This window comes from Rana temporaria, chromosome 11 (genome assembly GCF_905171775.1).
Source record: "Rana temporaria chromosome 11, aRanTem1.1, whole genome shotgun sequence".
In the NCBI taxonomy this organism is placed as follows: Eukaryota; Metazoa; Chordata; class Amphibia; order Anura; family Ranidae; genus Rana; species Rana temporaria.
The window spans coordinates 18,420,455-18,438,573 of NC_053499.1; the positions used below are offsets into that span (position 1 = coordinate 18,420,455).

General features: G+C 47.0%; 1 protein-coding gene across 1 annotated transcript in view; it reads right to left on the bottom strand.

Annotated features, from left to right (window-relative positions):
• The window catches only part of PDHX (pyruvate dehydrogenase complex component X), a 141,330-nt gene that overhangs the window by 118,394 nt on the left and 4,817 nt on the right, over positions 1-18,119 (bottom strand). The window contains exon 2 of the mRNA XM_040328088.1: positions 3,372-3,455. Coding sequence (XP_040184022.1) covers positions 3,372-3,455 — 84 coding nt within the window. The remainder of the gene's footprint in view (positions 1-3,371; positions 3,456-18,119) is intronic.

Sequence of the window (18,119 nt, forward strand, 5' to 3'; positions counted from 1 at the left end):
CTCACGTTAAAAATAAAAATCTATACAAATACAGCTGGGAAGATAGAACTGGGATTAGGTGTATGGAGAGGATGATGTACTACGAGTGATATGCTGGGATCAAGGGCTGAATGCAGGTTGCCTATGGGGAATGAACTGTGATTAGGGCGTGAATGCAGGCGGCTGAGAAGGGATACACTGATGATGGGGGTGAGGTAGCCAAAGAGGCAATGAGGTGGGGAAGCAAGGAGGCCAGGGAGGGGCGTTATCCCTTGGCTACAGGTTGCCGATAAGCGATGTGCTGTGATCAGGGGCTGATTGTTGGTTGCCGATGAAGGACGTGCTGTAACTAGGGGCTCGAAGTAGGTTACAAATGAAGGACATGCTGGGATCATGAGCTGAATGTAGGTTGCCAGTGGAAGGATGTGCTGTGATCAGGGGTTGAAAGTAGGTTGCTAATGAAGGACATGCTGTGATCAGGGGCTGAATGTAGGTTGCCAATGAAAGATGTGCTGTGATCAGGGGCTTAAGCCCCAAACACACCATCAGATTTTCTGCAGATTTTTGTCTTCAGATTTACCAAAACCATATAATATGAGGTCGAACCTTAAGAGTTCCAATTTGTTTGCAATCAGGCAGGCCCTTGCACTACATAGTTTTGGTAAATCTGAAGACAAAAATCTGCAGAAAATCTGATGGTGTGTATGGGGCTTAAATGTAGGTTGCCGATGAAGGAAGTGCTGTGATCAGGGGCTGAATGTAGGTTGCTAATGAAAGATGTGCTTTGATCAGGGGCTTAATGTAGGTTGCCAATGAAGGAAGTGCTGTGATCAGGGGCTGAATGTAGGTTGCAGATGAAGGACATGCTAGGATCATGAGATGAATGTAGGTTGCTGATGAGGGATGTGCTATAATCAGGGGCTGAATATAGGTCGCTCATGGAAGGATGTGCTGTGATCAGGGGCAAATGTAGGCTACAGAACTGGGAACCAGAGTGGGGGGGGATGGTTGCCCGTGAGGGATGTTATCCTTAGATTATCAAATGATAAGGCAATGTGTAGAAGGTACACCCAGGCCCTCAACCACCATTTGCTTTGAATCTAGGAGCCAGGTTTTTTTTTTTTTGTTTAAACAAATCTTTATTTTCAATGACAAAACCCCTTCTCCTCTTATGTGGGCTGACAAAAGCCCAGGCGCCAGGATGCAATTTCTAGTCACCTTGGTGACTTGGCACCTGGAATTTGTCAAGCCCTGACCATAAGAACACCTAAACTGGAAATATGTGAAGCCAGCATAAGAATTACAATAAACCTCCCTGTGTTTCTATTTAGCTTTCATTTGCTCTCTCACCACATAAAAGTAAATCAATTCCTGTGTCAGCTCCACGTTCTTCTGGATGGAGCTTACGCAGGGCTATGGTCTCTTACACTCTCACATGATAACATTGGGAACCAACGAATGGTCACTTAAGTACTCAATGCTGCATCATGGAAGGCGAGGAGAGAGCTAGGTGCTCCCCCATATCAGGAGTGTCATTTTACAACAACAGGAGAACAAAGTTTGTCTAACCTGATCCATAAAACTTTTCCACTTGACACTTGGACAAAATGCACTGTCCATAATTAATAGGAAGAGAAAATCATTTGCAAAAATAAATGTACAGAAAAAAAGCAACAGACAAAATGTTTGCTGATTGAGTAAATGTACAGTGTCACAGTGCCCTCTGCTGACAGATTAGAAGCTCCGTACAACATTGGAGAACACAGAGCATTCTCCAGGCAGAACATTTCGCTTCATTGCAAATGGAACAAAAATTCACAGGAAACCACAGCACCTTACCAGGGGGCCACTTATTATATCAGGGTGTGGACAGGATACACTGTTGGCTGGGGATATGTTACAGAAGACAATAAGAAACTGGAAACATGTTACATAAGGCTAGTAGAGATCGAAGTCATTACCCTAATCAATGTTCCCACTACAGACTGCTGAGGTCCGAGGGCCGCACATCATATATCAAGAGAATGCAAGTTGGCCAACAGGGCAGTAGTGGTTGGCCGCAGCCGTCCACCATCCCCTGTCGCACCGCCGCAGCCGCCCACCATCCCCTGACGCACCGCCGCCCACCATCCCCTGACGCACCGCCGCCCACCATCCCCTGACGCACCGCCGCCCACCATCCCCTGTCGCACCGCCGCCCACCATCCCCTGTCGCACCGCCGCCCACCATCCCCTGTCGCACCGCCGCCCACCATCCCCTGTCGCACCGCCGCCCACCATCCCCTGTCGCACCGCCGCAACCGCCCACCATCCCCTGTCGCGCCCACCATCCCCTGTCGCACCGCCGCCCACCATCCCCTGTCGCACCGCCGCCCACCATCCCCTGTCGCACCGCCGCCCACCATCCCCTGTCACACCGATGCAGCCGCTCACCATCCCCTGTCGCACCGCCGCAGCCGCCCACCATATCTGTAGTCACTGGCCACCCGCCTGTTTTATCAGGTCTGCCATCTCTGAAATTTTTCTGTAATGCTACATTCACCAAATATTAAAAATAAGCCCCTTAGGCCCCATACACACGACCGGATCTGTCCGCTGGGATTTATCCGCAGATCAGTTCCAGCAGACAAATCCGGTCGTGTGTACGGCCTAGCGGACATTTTTCGGCGGACATTTGTCCAGCCGACCGTTTTTCCAGCGGATAAAAATTTCTTAGCATGCTAAGAAATCTATCCGCTGGAAACCTGTCCGTCGGACTTATCCAGTCGTCTGTAGGGACTCACCGGATAAGTCCGACCGATCCCCATCCCTCGCATGCGTCGAAGTGATTCGACGCATGCGTGGAAGTATTTACCTTCCAGGGTCGCGCACGTCGCCGCTTCATCGTCGCGGCCACGTTACCGTGGATGTTTTCCGCTGGGATTTTGGTCTGATGGTGTGTACAACCATCAGACCAAAATCCGCCAGCGGACATATCTGATGGAAACGGTCCGGCGGACCGTTTTCATCGGATATCCGCTCGTGTGTACAGGGCCTTAGTGATGTTAGGAGCCACACTTGAGGCCCACTACATCAAGCAAGTTGAGCCCCACTGACCTAATGATTATAATGCATTCAAATCTCAGGAAACCAGTTTCCAAAATGCTGTTACAACTACATGTGGCCCCACAGTTATATCTTGCATCAAGTTGGCTATATATAACTTCTTCCTTGTTTTAATGTTTGCTGGAGAAAAAATTACTATCAAGTTGCAGCCACCCGATTTGATGTTGGGATATGTGTGCGTTTCTAATAAACTGACCAGCATGCAACACACATCTAAATATTGCTGTTCGAACACTACTACTCAGTTTTAGTACTAAAATGTTGATGTTTTGCAGCCAGCTACTCACCTTCCTTCTTCAACCACTTCACAAGGTTTCCTTCCTCCATAGTGGGAGACAGCGCTGGCATTAAGACCTGAACAGATGGCGCCCCTGAAAGAGAAATGGATAGAATCACACACACCATTTGGGTTGTTTACCTAAGGGGCAAATCATAAAACCGACAAAAAAATGGTCTGACAGAACAGACATGTAAAAAGAGATACATTAATGAGATGCGGTATAAATAGAAACACTGGGTTTTGAAGGAGATACAAAGTGTTGGCCCTACATACATCAATTCCAAATAGATTCCTTTCTAATTCGGCTGAGAAATACAAATCAGTAACAGAGTTTCCTTTTCAGCAGGTTTACAAGTTTGTTGGCTCTGATCGAATTATGATCGAATGCACAAACATATATTAGTGCCTAGGCTTTAGATTATGTAAGCGGCACGGTTTGGAAGTTATGAGCAGAATTTCCTACAGGAAAGGCAAGTATGTTAACCCTTCCTATTTATACATCCCTCACCCCACCAAAAAAAGTATTTGTGTTAAATAAATGGGACATTTTTCATATTATTCTGCCATTTAAAATATAACCTGCAGGTGCAGTCCTTGGCACACAAGTTCCAGGCTCTTCTTAGCTGCTCTGCTGTGAAAGGCTGAAATTTCACACACAAGTGAATGATTTAGAGCAGCGACTCCGCCAACTTTCCTAAAGCGGTTCTTCAGTCTTCACAAAAAAAAAGGGAAGAAGAAAGAAAGGATACTCCTATGTCCAAGGATCCAGCGCCGTCCTCACCTGGGCTAGTTCTTTGCTGGTTCTTGGGTTCCAAGTGCCAGGATGTTTTCCAAGGGAAGCTGGCTGGGACTGATTGCGGCTTTACAGCCGGCCTCCCATTGTGCATGTGTGAGTCGGTCTGAGCTTTATGAATGGACCCCACAGACTTCTGGGACCTGTGATGTGTCCAAGAAGGTTGAATAAAACCCAAGAATAGGTTTTGTTGCATTGTTCAACACCACATCCCATAAATATATAGAAAGGAGTTAAAGAGGAAGTAAAACACCCCCCCCCCCTGTAAAAACGGGAAAAAAGAAAACCCTACAAGAGAAAGGCATAATGAGCTAGTATGCATAGCATACTAGCTCATTATGTGGCACTTACCTGAAATCGAACCCCCCGGAGTGCTCCTCGTTCCCCTCCGCCACCATGTCCCCTCGGAGCTTCTTCCGGGTATTGCCACTCCGGCGCTGTGACTGGCCGGAGCGGCGATGACGTCACTCCTGCGCATGCGTGCGGGACCGGCATGATCCCATTCATAAAGCCGGGACGCTCAGTGCGCCTGCGCCATTGTCTACGGTGTGCATGCACCGTAGACATCGGTCCCACTTTTTAAGGGACCGAAAGTAATGGGACAATTGGCTGCTCAGCTGTTCCACGGCCAGGTGTGTGTTATTCCCTCATTATCCCAATTACAAGGAGCAGATAAAGGGTCCAGAGTTCATTTCAAGTGTGCCATTTGTATTTGGAATCTGTTGCTGTCAACTCTCTATATGAGATCCAAAGAGCTGTCGCTATCAGTGAAGCAAGCCATCATTAGGCTGAAAAAACAAAACAAACCCATCGGAGAGATAGCAAAAATATTAGGTGTGGCCAAATCAACTGTTTGGAACATCCTTAAAAAGAAAGTGGTGAGCTCAGCAACACCAAAAGACCCGAATTAGACCATGGAATACAACTGTGGTGAATGACCGAAGAATTCATTCCCTGGTGAAGAAAAAACACCCTTCACAACAGTTGGCCAGATCAAGAACACTCTCCAGGAGGTAGGTGTATGTGTGTCAAAGTCAACAATCAAGAGAAGACTTCACCAGAGTGAATACAGAGGGTTCACCACAAGATGTAATCCATTGGTGAGCCTCGAAAACAGGAAGGCCAGATTAGAGTTTGCCAAACAACATCTAAAAAAGCCTTCACAGTTCTGGAACAACATCCTATGGACAGATGAGACCAAGATCAACTTGTACCAGAGTGATGGGAAGAGAAGAGTATGGAGAAGGAAAGGAACTGCTCATGATCCAAAGCATACCACCTCATCAGTGAAGCATGGTGGTGGAAGTGTCATGGCGTGGGCATGTATGGCTGCCAATGGTATTTATTGATGATGTGACTGCTGGCAAAAGCAGCAGGATGAATTCTGAAGTGTTTCGGGCAATATTATTATCGGCTCATATTCAGCCAAATGCTTCAGAACTCATTGGATGGCGCTTTCCAGTGCAGATGGACAATGACCCGAAGCATACTGCGAAAGCAACCAAATAGTTTTTTAAGGGAAAGAAGTGGAATGTTATGCAATGGCCAAGTCAATCGCCTGACCTGAATCCGATTGAGCATGCATTTCACTTGCTGAAGACAAAACTAAAGGGAAAATGCCCCAAGAACAAGCAGGAACTGAAGACAGTTGCAGTAAAGGCCTGGCAGAGCATCGCCAGGGATGAAACCCGGAGTCTGGTGATGTCATTGCAATCCAGACTTCAGGCTGTAATTGACTGCAAAATATTTGCAACCAAAAATTAAAAAGTGAAAGTTTGATTTAGGATTGTTTATGTCCCATTACTTTTGGTCCCTTAAAAAGGGGGAGGCACACATACAAACTGTTGTAATTCCTACACCCTTCACCTGATTTGGATGTTAATACCCTCAAATTAAAGGTGAAAGTCTGCAGTTAAACATCTTGTTGGTTTCATTTTCAAATCCATTGTGGCGGTGTATGGAACCAAAAAGATTAGAATTGTGTCGATGTCCCAATATTTATGGACCCGACTGTAGCATGTTATTGGTTCTATCAGGTCCCCTTAAAGGGGTGGTTCACCCTAAAAACTACTTTTTTCTTATTACACTGGCCCCCCACATTACAATACGATTAAGGCTATTATTATTTTTTTGATGCTGTACATACCTTTGTACAGCATATTCACCCGTGGCATCCGGCTTGCGAGTCCCGCGGGAGTGGGCGTTCCTAACATGTCTGTGATTGACGTTTTGACCAAAAACGAGCTCCCCCCGTCGCGTAAGCCGCGTCACGATTGGCGAAAGGAGCCGAACGGCGATGCGCATGCGCAGTATAGCGCCGACTCGCCGTTCGGCTCCTTTCGCCAACCGTGACGCGGCTTACGCGACGGGGGGAGCTTGTTTTTGGTCAAAACGTCAATCACAGACATGTTAGGAACGCCCACTCCCGCGGGACTCGCAAGCCGGATGCCACGGGTGAATATGCTGTACATAGGTATGTACAGCATAAAAAAAATAATAATAGCCTTAATCGTATTGTAATGTGGGGGGCCAGTGTAATAAAAAAAAGTAGTTTTTAGGGTGAACCACCCCTTTAACTTAAAACGGAGTTCCACCCAAAAGTGGAACTTCCACTTATCGGATTCCTTCCCCCCTCCAGTGTCACAATTGGCACCTTTCGGGGGGGGAGGGGGGATAGGATATCCGTCTTTGATAGGTATCCATTCCCACTTCCGCGAGTCCGGATTGCGGCCCATGACGTCAGCGCGGGGCTCCCTCCTCCGGGCCCCGGGCCAGTAGGAGAGAGAAGCGGCTCTCGTGCATGCACAGTAGAGTTCCCGGCTTGAAGTCGAAAGGCGGCGGCGGTGGGTGCCGACATCGCTGGACTAAGGGACAGGTAAGTGTCCATTTATTAAAAGCCAGCAGCTGCAGTATCTGCTTCTTTTTTTTTTATTTATTTTTTTGGGCGGAACACCGCTTTAAATGTTAAAGAAAAAAAACTGCTAACTGGATACTATGGTTTGTGAGGCGTTTTTTTTTTTTTCTGAGTTGGTCCGTTAACAGTTTCTACTGTCAAAAGAACAACATAAATGAGATCAAAGAAAGTAAAATTTTCAGTCCAAAATGCTAAATATTAATACATAAGAATATATGATCTCTAAAAGTGAACACCCAACAGAACACTGCTGGTCCGATATCCCAGGCACATCGTCTCAAGACAGATTGCACACTTGTCTGACGGTCCCTTGCACGGTAGCCCTTCCCTCCGCTTAGCAGGACCTCGGAAAAGTGTGCCAAGTGTTACACCTGCTCAGGAGAAACCATGCAATTGGATTAGAGAGATTACATGTAACTAGTCTTAGCAGGTCAAAAGCACAAGATTTCCAAAGACAGGCACATGCCAGCACAAGAGAGCAGCTACACTGGGTGACCTCTGCTTCTTACTGGACCAGGACAAAAAGTTCTGTCCACATACTGACCAGGAGCCCTTACATAAGACACCATCTGTATGACCCACAAATTAATGGGTGACCTGGGGGGGGGGGGGGGGGGGGGATGTCAGGCCAAACAGAACTTTACCATCTCAACGATTTGATGCGCAGCAGATTTTGCTGATGTGGTAACTGCCATATCTAACATACACGGGCAATTGGTACAGTTGTTGTTTGCCATTGTCCTATGGTGGTTAAAGCGGGAGTTCACCCAATTAATTTTTTTTTCTCTTTTCCCCTTAGATTCCTGCTCGTTTTGCCTAGGGGAATCGGCTAGTTGTTTTAAAATATGATCTGTACTTACCGTTTTAGAGAGCGATCTTCTCCGTCGCTTCCGGGTATGGGTCTTCGGGAGCGGGCGTTCCTTCTTGATTGACAGTCTTCCGAGAGGCTTCCGACGGTCGCATCCATCGCGTCACTAGTAGCCGAAAGAAGCCGAACGTCAGTGCGGCTCTATACTGCGCCTGCGCACCGACGTTCGGCTTCTTTCGGAAAATCGTGACGCGATGGATGCGACCGTCGGAAGACTGTCAATCAAGATAGGAACGCCCAGTCCCGCAGCCCATACCCGGAAGCGGCAGAGAAGATGCATCTCGTAAACGGTAAGTACGGATCATATTTTAAAACAACTAGCCGATTCCCCTAGACAAAACGAGCATGAAGCTAAGGGGAAAAAGTGTCCTGTGCGGGTGAACCTCCGCTTTAAGGGAGGTGCACACAAGTAATCATGGGCCCTTTATAAAAGCTTTTTAAGGGGGTGTCCCTGCTGAAACGCCCGAGATTCAAACCATCTATGGCCGACTTAAAAAAGAGTTCCGGCCTGGGGACATTTTTAATGTCAGCAGCTACAAATACTGTAGTTGCTGAATTAATATATGGACACTTACCGTATATACTCGAGTATAAGCCGAGTTTTCCATCACCTTTTTGCGCCTGATCTCCCAGACTTTGAGGACCCGGTACTGGCCGGCCGTAGGTCCCCTGAACCCCAAACTTTGCACAATTTTATATAGGAAGAGTGGGGCTACATGTGTGCTAAGTTCCTGGTCCAGGGGACCTACAACTGGCCAGTACCGGGTCCCCAAAGTCACCGGAGAAATGACCGTTTAACACGGGAGTCTATGGAAGGGGTGCCCCGGGTTTGAAAAATTGATGCTTCCCGGCTGTAGGTCCTCCGAACAACAAACTTTGCACAATTTTATATAGGAAGAGTGGGACTACATGTGTGTGAAGTTTGTTGTCCGGAGGACCTACAGCCAGGAAGCATACATTTTTCAAACCCGGGCACCCCTTCCATAGACTCCCATGTTAAACGGTCATTTTTCCGGTGAATTTGGGGACCCCGGTACCAGCCATTTGTAGGTCCCCTGGACCCGGAACTTAGCACACATGTTGCCCCTATTTCTCCTCTACAAGTGTGCAAAGTTTGTGGTCTGGGGGACCTACGGCTGGGGAGCACCGATTTTTTTAAACCTGGGCACCCCTTCCATAGACTCCCATGTTAAACGTCAGTCTAGTCATGGGCACAGTGAGGCATACAGATGGACACCCAAGGCTTATACTCAAGTCAATACGTTTTCCCAGTTTTTTGTGGTAAAATTAGGTGCCTTGGCTTATATTCGGGTCGGTATATACGGTACCTGGCCAGGGCGCCGTGATGACGTCACCCTAGCCGATCTTCAGATCGCCTGCTGCCGCCACCATCTCCACTAAGAAAAGGAAGAGGAAGAAATAACTGGAAGTTCCACTTTTGGGTGGAACTCCACTTTAAGGCAGAAGGCACTAGTGCAAAGCAAGTATGTATCTGGAGTAGGCAAGGTTGGGGTTAAAAGAGAAGTACGGGTTTGTTTGTTTTTTTCCTGAATCATACTGTGAAGACACCGCCTGGGTGGATGCAGCATCTGTCCCATGGTGTCTCTGCATTGAGAACCGAGTGATCGTTCACCGCCAATCACTCAGTTACAACAGCTCCATGAGCAGAGAGCTGGTGGCTGTCAATCAGCAGCTCTCTGCTCTGCCCCCTCTTCGCTCACTGGAGCGCTGAGCTGCGGAGGGGCAGGGAGAATCCGGCTCAGGCTCTCAGTGGCTCGCTGAGAGGCTTAGCTGGATGTCAGTACAGGGACCTGGCGGATTGCGACTTCCATTTTTGTGATGACGGGGCCCCTGGACCGACTTCTGTGATGTTAGCAGAGATCGGACTCCAGCACACTCTGCTAAAAACGGGTCACAGGAGTGCAAAAAACGAATTGCACTCCTGGGATCCATAGAAGTACAACCAGATGAGCTTGGACTATACTGATCCTTTAAGGGTAGTAAAACACTCATGTGTTTCGATTTAAGGCTGCTTTCACATTGGGCAGCGGAGGTGCGATGACTGTATAGCCGCGCTATTTTTAGCGCCGCTATACCGTCGTATTTTCTTGCGATATTCGGGCGCTAGCGGTGAGGTTATAACCCCCCCCTAGCGGCCAAAAAAGGGTTAATACCGCCCACAATGCGCCTCTGCAGAGGCTCATTGCGGGCGGTATTACCGCGGTTTCCCATTGATTTCAATGGGAAGGAGCGGTAAACACACCGCTCCTATACCGCTCCAAAGATGCGGCTAGCAGGACTTTTGGAGCGGTCCTGCTACCGCAGCGCTTCAGTGTAAAAGCCTTCAGGCTTTCACATTGAAGCCTGCAGGGCAAGATTTATTCATGCAATATAGCAGCGCTATTTTTAGCGCTGTACCGCATGAATAACGCCTCAATGTGAAAGGGGCCTTAGTGTGTGAAATGTTTGCGGAAATATCACTGTGCTGAAAATATGCACAGGTGACAAAAATTCACGCAATGGCGCTGGAATATTTTATCACCGATTTTAAAATGTAGCTAGAAAAACAAAACCATACTAATTTTCGAAAGTCAAAAACAAAAAATAGCAATATAAAATATAAATAAGACGCACGATTGGAATTTTAACCCTGGTGGATTGTGGCGGATTACAAAACCTTTTATTTTTATTTTTGTTATTTAAAAGCAGAGGTGAGCGGCGTTTCTAAAAACGAGGAGCTGCCATGGGCCGTTATCGGCGAGCAGGAAATGTTCTCTGCTGGCAGCTTGTATTGAATGAGTGGCTGAACACGTCGGGTGGAGATACGGGCAGCCGGTGATGATGCTGAATGCAGTTTTACACTCTGTCAAGGTGGATCGGCAGTCTGTGAATGAGGAGGAAGCAGAGCCTCGGCCACATAAAGGCTGCCATGTACTATCAATGAGGACGGCGACTCCGGCTTTTTGTGAATCAGTTAACCTCTTAGGCCTCATGCCCATTGGTTTATTGTAAACGCCGTTCACCTAAGCTGCGATTTATTTTTTATTTTTAAAAAGTTCAGGCGAGTTTGGCGTTTGGATGGTTATTTCATCGGCCAGAATTTTCATTTATTCTGACCATTGAAGTTAGTGGCGGTGCATCCATAAAGGGCGCAAGACGCCGCCCCCCCCTCTCTCACCATAGATAGATTCATGCATTGGAGAGGGCGGGCAGGAGAAGGCGTCAAGGTCGGGAAGACAGAGGACACCGGACATCGCTAGCCGCCGTCACCCGCTGCCCACCCAAGACAGGGTAAGTGCCGGGCGGGGCAGGGGGCACAGTGGCAGCGATTAATGGGCACAGTGGCTGCATTTGTTTTTTTCAGAATCTTTCAGTTTGTTTTGCGCCCCCCAAATTTTTTTAAGCACCAGCCACCATTGGCAGAAGTGCTAAACGCGCCTAGCATTTAGGCGAGTTTTTGCAGCGTTTTTCAATCACAAACACTCCTCACCTGAATGCGACTCTTCTGCATCCACAAGAGGTGCATTTTACTGCCTCTACTGCTCAAAAACTCTTGTAAAAGCCTTTGGGCTCACATACACAGGACGGATTAAAAAAAGCCAGCGCTACGGTGTGTAGCCGTGATTTTACGTTAGCGTTATGGCGCGCTTTCCCCACTTTTTTTGGTGTTAGAGGTTTTTTTATTAACCACTTTAGCCCCGGAAGGATTTACCCCCTGACCAGAGCACTTTTTGCAATTCGGCACTGCGTCGCTTTAACTGACAATTGTGCGACGTTGTATCCAAACAAAATTTATGTGCTTTTTTTCCCCTCACAAATAGAGCTTTCTTATGGTGGTATTTGATCACCTCTGCGGCTTTTTTTTTTGGTGCTATAAACAAAAAAAGCGACCACTTAGAAAAAAATTATAATTTTTACTTTTTGCTATAATAAATGTACCACTTATTTTTTTTAAAATAACTATTATTTTTCTTAGTTTAGGTCGATAAGTGTTCTTCTACATTTAAAACATGAAAAAGTGTTCAAGTCCTCAACCACAAACAGCGCTGATGTTGGTACTTATATGTGGCAAAAAATGAATGACCAACTCCACAGCAGTAAAAAGAAGGATGATAGAGTGCAAAAGCATTAAAAAGGAAGAGTCCGTAGGTGATCCTAATGGAGAGAACAGAGTGCACCTTCCACCGCAAAATCCAAATCCACCTCGTTGGACAGACACTCCCCCTCCACTACTGTGGAGTTGGTCATTCATTTTTGCCACATATAAGTACCAACATCAGCGCCGTTTGTGGTTGAGGACTTGAACACTTTTTCATGTTTTAAGTTTTATTTACCATTTATGTGTATTATTTATGTTATTTTAAACAGCTGCTTAGATTTATGCTTCCTTTTTTGATTTTGTTCAATTTTCAAAAAAGGAGTTCTTAAAGAGTCAACGGTTCTTTCAGTTTCATTGCGCTTCATTGTGTAGTTTGAACTTACTACTTTTTTGCGATTGTGTTCCATGCAGGCGGTTAACCTACATGGTTAAGGAGATATTTTCCCGAAAAAGGGGCACCGATGTCTACGGCGCAGGCGCACTGAGCATGTCCCGGCGCATTGCTAAAGAGCCGATGCGTGTACCTGGCGGCCGCAATGTCCACCGGATACACGGGATCGCCGGTAACACAGCAGGGACGTGGAGCTCTGTGTGAAAACACAGAGCTCCACGTGCTGTCAGAGGTGAGGAGACCGATCTGTGTCCCTTGTACATAGGGACACAGCATCGGTCACCTCCCCCAGTCACCCCCCTCCCCCCACACAGTTAGAACACAATACAGGTATACATTTAACCCCTCCCTCACCCCCTAGTGTTAACCCCTTCCCTGCCAGTCACAGTTATACAGTAATTAGTGCATTTTTATAGCACTGACGCTGTATAAATGTGAATGGTTCCAAATTTGTGTCAAAAGTGTCGTATCGGTCTTAACTGAGAATATATTTTTTTTTTTAATTGGGATATTTATTATAGCAACAAGTAAAAAATATATATATTTTTTTAAATGGTCGCTCTTTTTTTGTTTATAGCGCAAAAAATAAAAACCGCAGAGGTGATCAAATACCACCAAAATAAAGCTCTATTTGTGGGGAAAAAAGGACGTCAATTTTGTTTGGGAGCCACGTCGCACGACCGCGCAATTGTCAGTTAAAGCGACGCAGTGCCGGAAGCTGAAATTTCGCCTGGGCACGAAGGGGGTTTATGTGCCCAGTAAGCAAGTGGTTAAGAGGGTTTACTTCCTCTTTAAGACGGCCCCTGGAAGCGCAGGCTAAAAAATTAGGAAAAGGCTGAGAGAGCTACAGAATGTACTTTCTGAGGTATTGAATTTAGCATCACCTGTGGACAGAAGGCACCCATTTTCAGCATGAAGATTATTTCAAATCAGAAAGAAAAAAAAAAAAGATATCAATTTGCAGAAGCAGGAATCATTTTTCGGGATGCCTGGAGCTCAGCTTTAAATAAATCATAGGAATGTTTTATAAAAAGGAAGAAAAAAAAAAAGTTATTTTGCGAAGCAGACGTCCTCATAGCGCTTTATAAAATCAGCACACCAGGGAACTGCAAGCTTGCCGTACAAACATAGGAAAGGTCTGACAAGCTGACAATGCACTGTTATCACCACTTCATTCTTTTTCTCCCATCACTACCCGAGTCCGGCAACCAACTGAGGCCTGACCTCATTAAATCACGTTCCCTGCAGGCAGAAGGTATAACAGACAAGGGAATAGGAGGCACAGTGAGCGGTCTCATTCTGCCATCTACTGGAAACAATATGTAGCTATACAGGGAGAAGAAAGAATTGAGAAAAAATAAAAAAGTAATAAATTCTTTATTCATGAAAAAAAATTAAATGCTTCTTGTTAAATCCATATAACAATAGACACAAATACCTACACACAATGGCCAATTGCTTGGTAACACAAATCGCTAATCAGCCAATCACATGGCAGCAACTCAATGTTCGGTCGTCTGTACAGACTCATCGGACATGTCCGCTCGGCCGAAAGCCCTCGCATGCGTCGAAGTGATTCGACGCATGCGTGGAAGCATTGGACTTCCAGGGCCGCGCACGTCGCCGCGTCATCGTCACCGCGTATCGTGTCCGCGCGGATTTCTGTTTGATGGTGTGTACAACCATCAGACAGAAATCTCCGAGCGGACATGTCCGATGAAAACGGTCCGGCGGACCGTTTTCATCGGACAGTCCGTCCGTGTGTACGAGGCCTTAGGCATCTAGACATGGTGAAGACGACTTACTGAAGTTCAAATCCAGCATCAGAATGGGGAAGAAAGGGGATTTAAGTGACTTTGAACTTGGCATGGTTGTTGGTACCAGATGAGCTGGTCTGAGTATTACAAAAACTGCTGATCTGCTGGGATTTACACACACACACACACACACACACACACACACACACACACACTCACTAGGGTTGGGGAAAAAAACGATTTGAATCTAGAATCGAGTTGAGAGGTCAAATCAATTCAGATTTTCAGCAAATTTAATTAAATTTTTTTCACCAGGACAGGCGCTGACACCGTACCAGCCCTGAGGAGCTGCGGGCAGGAGTTTTTAGGTGAGGCCGCGGCTTCGGCCTAGTCCGGACGTGCAGACTAGGCCCGAAGCTGCGGCCTCACCTAAAAACTTCTGCCCGCAGCTCCTCAGGGCCGGCGCAGTGTCCATATAAAAAAAAAAAAAACACCCGATTCGAATCGTGAATCGATTTATTTATTTTTTTGGGAGAAAATCGCCCCGCTATAACACACATACACACAGCCATCTCTTTGGTTTACAAAGAATGGTCCGAAAAAGAGAATATATCCAACGAGTGGCAGTTGTGTGGAGAAAAATGCCTTGTTGATGAGGAGAATGGGCAGAGATGATAGAAAGGCAACAGTAACTTAAATAACCCCTCGTTACGCCCAAGGTATGCGGATTATCCATCTCTGAACGCACAACACATCAAACCTTGAAGCAGATGGGTTACAGCAGCAGAAGACCACACCGGGTGCCACTCCTGTCGGCTAAGAACAGGAAACTGAGGCTACAATTCGCACAGACTCTCCAAAATTGAACAGAAGAAGATTGGAAAAAACTTTGTCTGGTCTGATGAGTCTGGATTTCAGCTGCGACATTCAGATGGTCGGGTCAGAATTTGGCATAGACAACATGAAAGTATAGATCAATCCTGCCTTGTATCATCGGTTCAGGCTGGTGGGGGTGTAATGGTGGGGGGGGGGGGGATATTCTCTTGGCACACCTTGGGCCCCTTAGTACCAATTGAGCATTGCTTAAATGCCACGGCCTACCTACTTAGTATTGTTGCCAATGGCCAAAAAAAAAAAAGAAAGGGAAAAAACTAAGAAAATAAACTGGCTGAGGCGATAACACTGATCACACAGCACAGCACGGTCTGGCAAGGCAGGAGGACCCGATTTATCTCTGGTGCAGCTCAGCAACACATACAGGTCTTGCTCCTCCCCCAAGCTTGTGACTGTACAATGAATGGAGGAGCAGCAGACCAATAAGCTCCTCTCTCTTTCTCTCTCCCCCACTCTGTTCTCTCCTCCTATCAGTATGCTCCATGCACACATAATTCTGCTGTCTCAGGCCTCACTATTGGTTAAAGCAGAGTTCCACCAACATAAAAGTTAGAAGCTACAAAAAGTGTAGCTGCTGACTTAAATTAAAATCGGACACTTACCTGTCCCAGGTTCAACGATGCTGGCGTACGAAGCCCCGCTCCTCTCTGCGGCGTCTGCGCCGTGACTGCGGGCTATTCACAGCCGTGCTGCACGCCATGATTGGTCGGGCAATCATCTGGGATCTGTGACGTGTCCCAGATGATTGTCAAGAGGGAGGGGGAGAGAGGTGAACTTCCTTCCGACACGGCGAAGCCCGGGAAGGAAGTGGGAGCTGGGGGTTTTCGCTCCCCCCAACCCCCCAAAAAAATGACATGCCAAATGTGGCGTGTTAGGAGGTCACCTTGCTAAAAATCCAAACACACAATAGAACATAACCATGCGGAGGAGTCTATGGGGGGGGTGCTGTGAAAGACTGATACAGACCAGCATTGTAAAGTAAAACCTTGGATTGTGAGCATAATTTGTTCTGGAGACATGCTTGTAATCCAGAGCGCTTGTATATCAAAGCGAATCTCCCCATAAGAAATAATAGAAATTCAAATAATTCGTTCCACAACCATTTATTCATAGGTCCTTCAGACTATAGTCCATATATAAAGATTCTAGCAATGTGATTGGTTGTGTCACCATAAAATGTCCATCCAGAAATGGAAGCCTCCACAAGGGGATTAGAAGCAAAATCCAGCAGGAGCTCCAGAGTATAAAAGAGAAGAGAGGCGCCTCTAAGTGTAGCAATAAGTTGCACCTTCATTAAACGTAACCATATTGCTACACTAAAAGTCCCGTACACACGATCGGATTTTACGACAATAACTGTCTGATGGACGTGTTGTGTCGGATAATCCAACCGTGTGTATGCTCCATCAGACAATTGTTGGCAGAATTAACGACAACAAAAGTTGGCTGTGCATGCTCACCAACTGTCTGACAACAAATCTGTTAGGGCCCTTTCACACTAAAGGATCTCGTGAGGAAACGTTCCTTTAATATCCACTTGCTCAGCGGGGATTGCTCCGTTGATCCCCGATGAGCCGGCAGATGACAGGACAGTCCCCGCACACTGTGCCCTGTCAGATCTCCGCTCTCCTCTGTGTGCGGAAAAATCGGATGGACATGGACAGTCTTAGGTAGATTCAGAAAGAGTTAGGCCGGTGACTTGTCCTCAATGTTCCCCTATGGGGGAAGTTCCTCCACTCACTGCGCAGGCGCAAACTTCCCGACGGAAATCCCCGAACCTCGCCCGGCATCCAGGCTCATTCTTTAACATCCCCGTGGATTGGAGGATGTTAAAAAAAGAGCCAGGAGGCCGAGCGAGCGAAGCGAGCCGTCCAAGCGCAGCGAGGACGTGAGGCCGACTGGCCACTTTCCTCTAAGTCCACGTCACCCTGGATGCCGGCCGCCGTTCGGGGATTTCCGTCAGCAAGTTTGCACCTGCGCAGTGCTTGACGGAACTTTCCCGATGGCTGGAACCAGCTCAGCGCATCAGTTCGCGCATGCGCTGGAACTTCCATGATACATGGAACCAGCACGTCAGATCACCGGCTTATCAGTAGATAAGCCGGCCTAACTCAGAATCTACGCCGACTTATGTTTAAGCGTATGCTCAAACAGAGATACGCTTAAACATATCTAAGATACGACGGCTTGCGCCGTCCTATCTTAGATTGCAATATTTTGGATGGCCGCTAGGTGGCGCTTCCATTGCGGTCGGCGTAGAATATGTAAATGTGGAGATACGCCGATTTACGAACGTACGCCCGGCCGGCGCAGTACTTTTACGCCGTTTACGTAAGAGATAGGCCGCGTAAAGTTAGAGCTAGGCCCTAGTTGGAATAGTAATGTCAAGTATGGCCGCCGTTCCCGCGTCGAAATTCGAATTTTTTACAACGTTTGCGTAAGTCGTCCGTGAATCGGGATTTACGTCCACTTTGAAATCAATAGGCCCGTACGGCGTACTTAGCCGCAATGCACACTGGGAAATGTAGGCACAGGGCGCATGCGCAGTTAAAAAAAAAACGTGAGGTCAAGCGCCATTAACATAAAACAGGCCCCCCTCAAACACATTTGAATTAGGCGCCCTTACGCCGGCCGATTCAGGCTACGCCAACGTAACTTAGCAGGTAAGTACATTGTGAATCATGTACTTGCCTAGCTAACTTACGGCGGCGTAGCATAAATTCCTTAAGCTACGCCGCCGCAAAGTTACGCAAACGTACCTGAATCTACCTATCTGTGTTCATGCGATCCGATGACGGATGGAAAAAAAAATAGGATTTTCCTCCAGTCGGCAGAATCGGACCATAACCGGGACTGATATCAGCGGACGTTCATGCGCTGACACCCGCTATCCCATAAGGATACATGTATGTCTGTGTTTCATCCGAAAACGTACGGATGAAATACGGACATACTGTCCGCACGTGTAAAAGGGCCCTTACGTCAGATTATCCAATCGTGTGTACACAAACCCGTCCAACTAAAATCCAAAGTACAAAA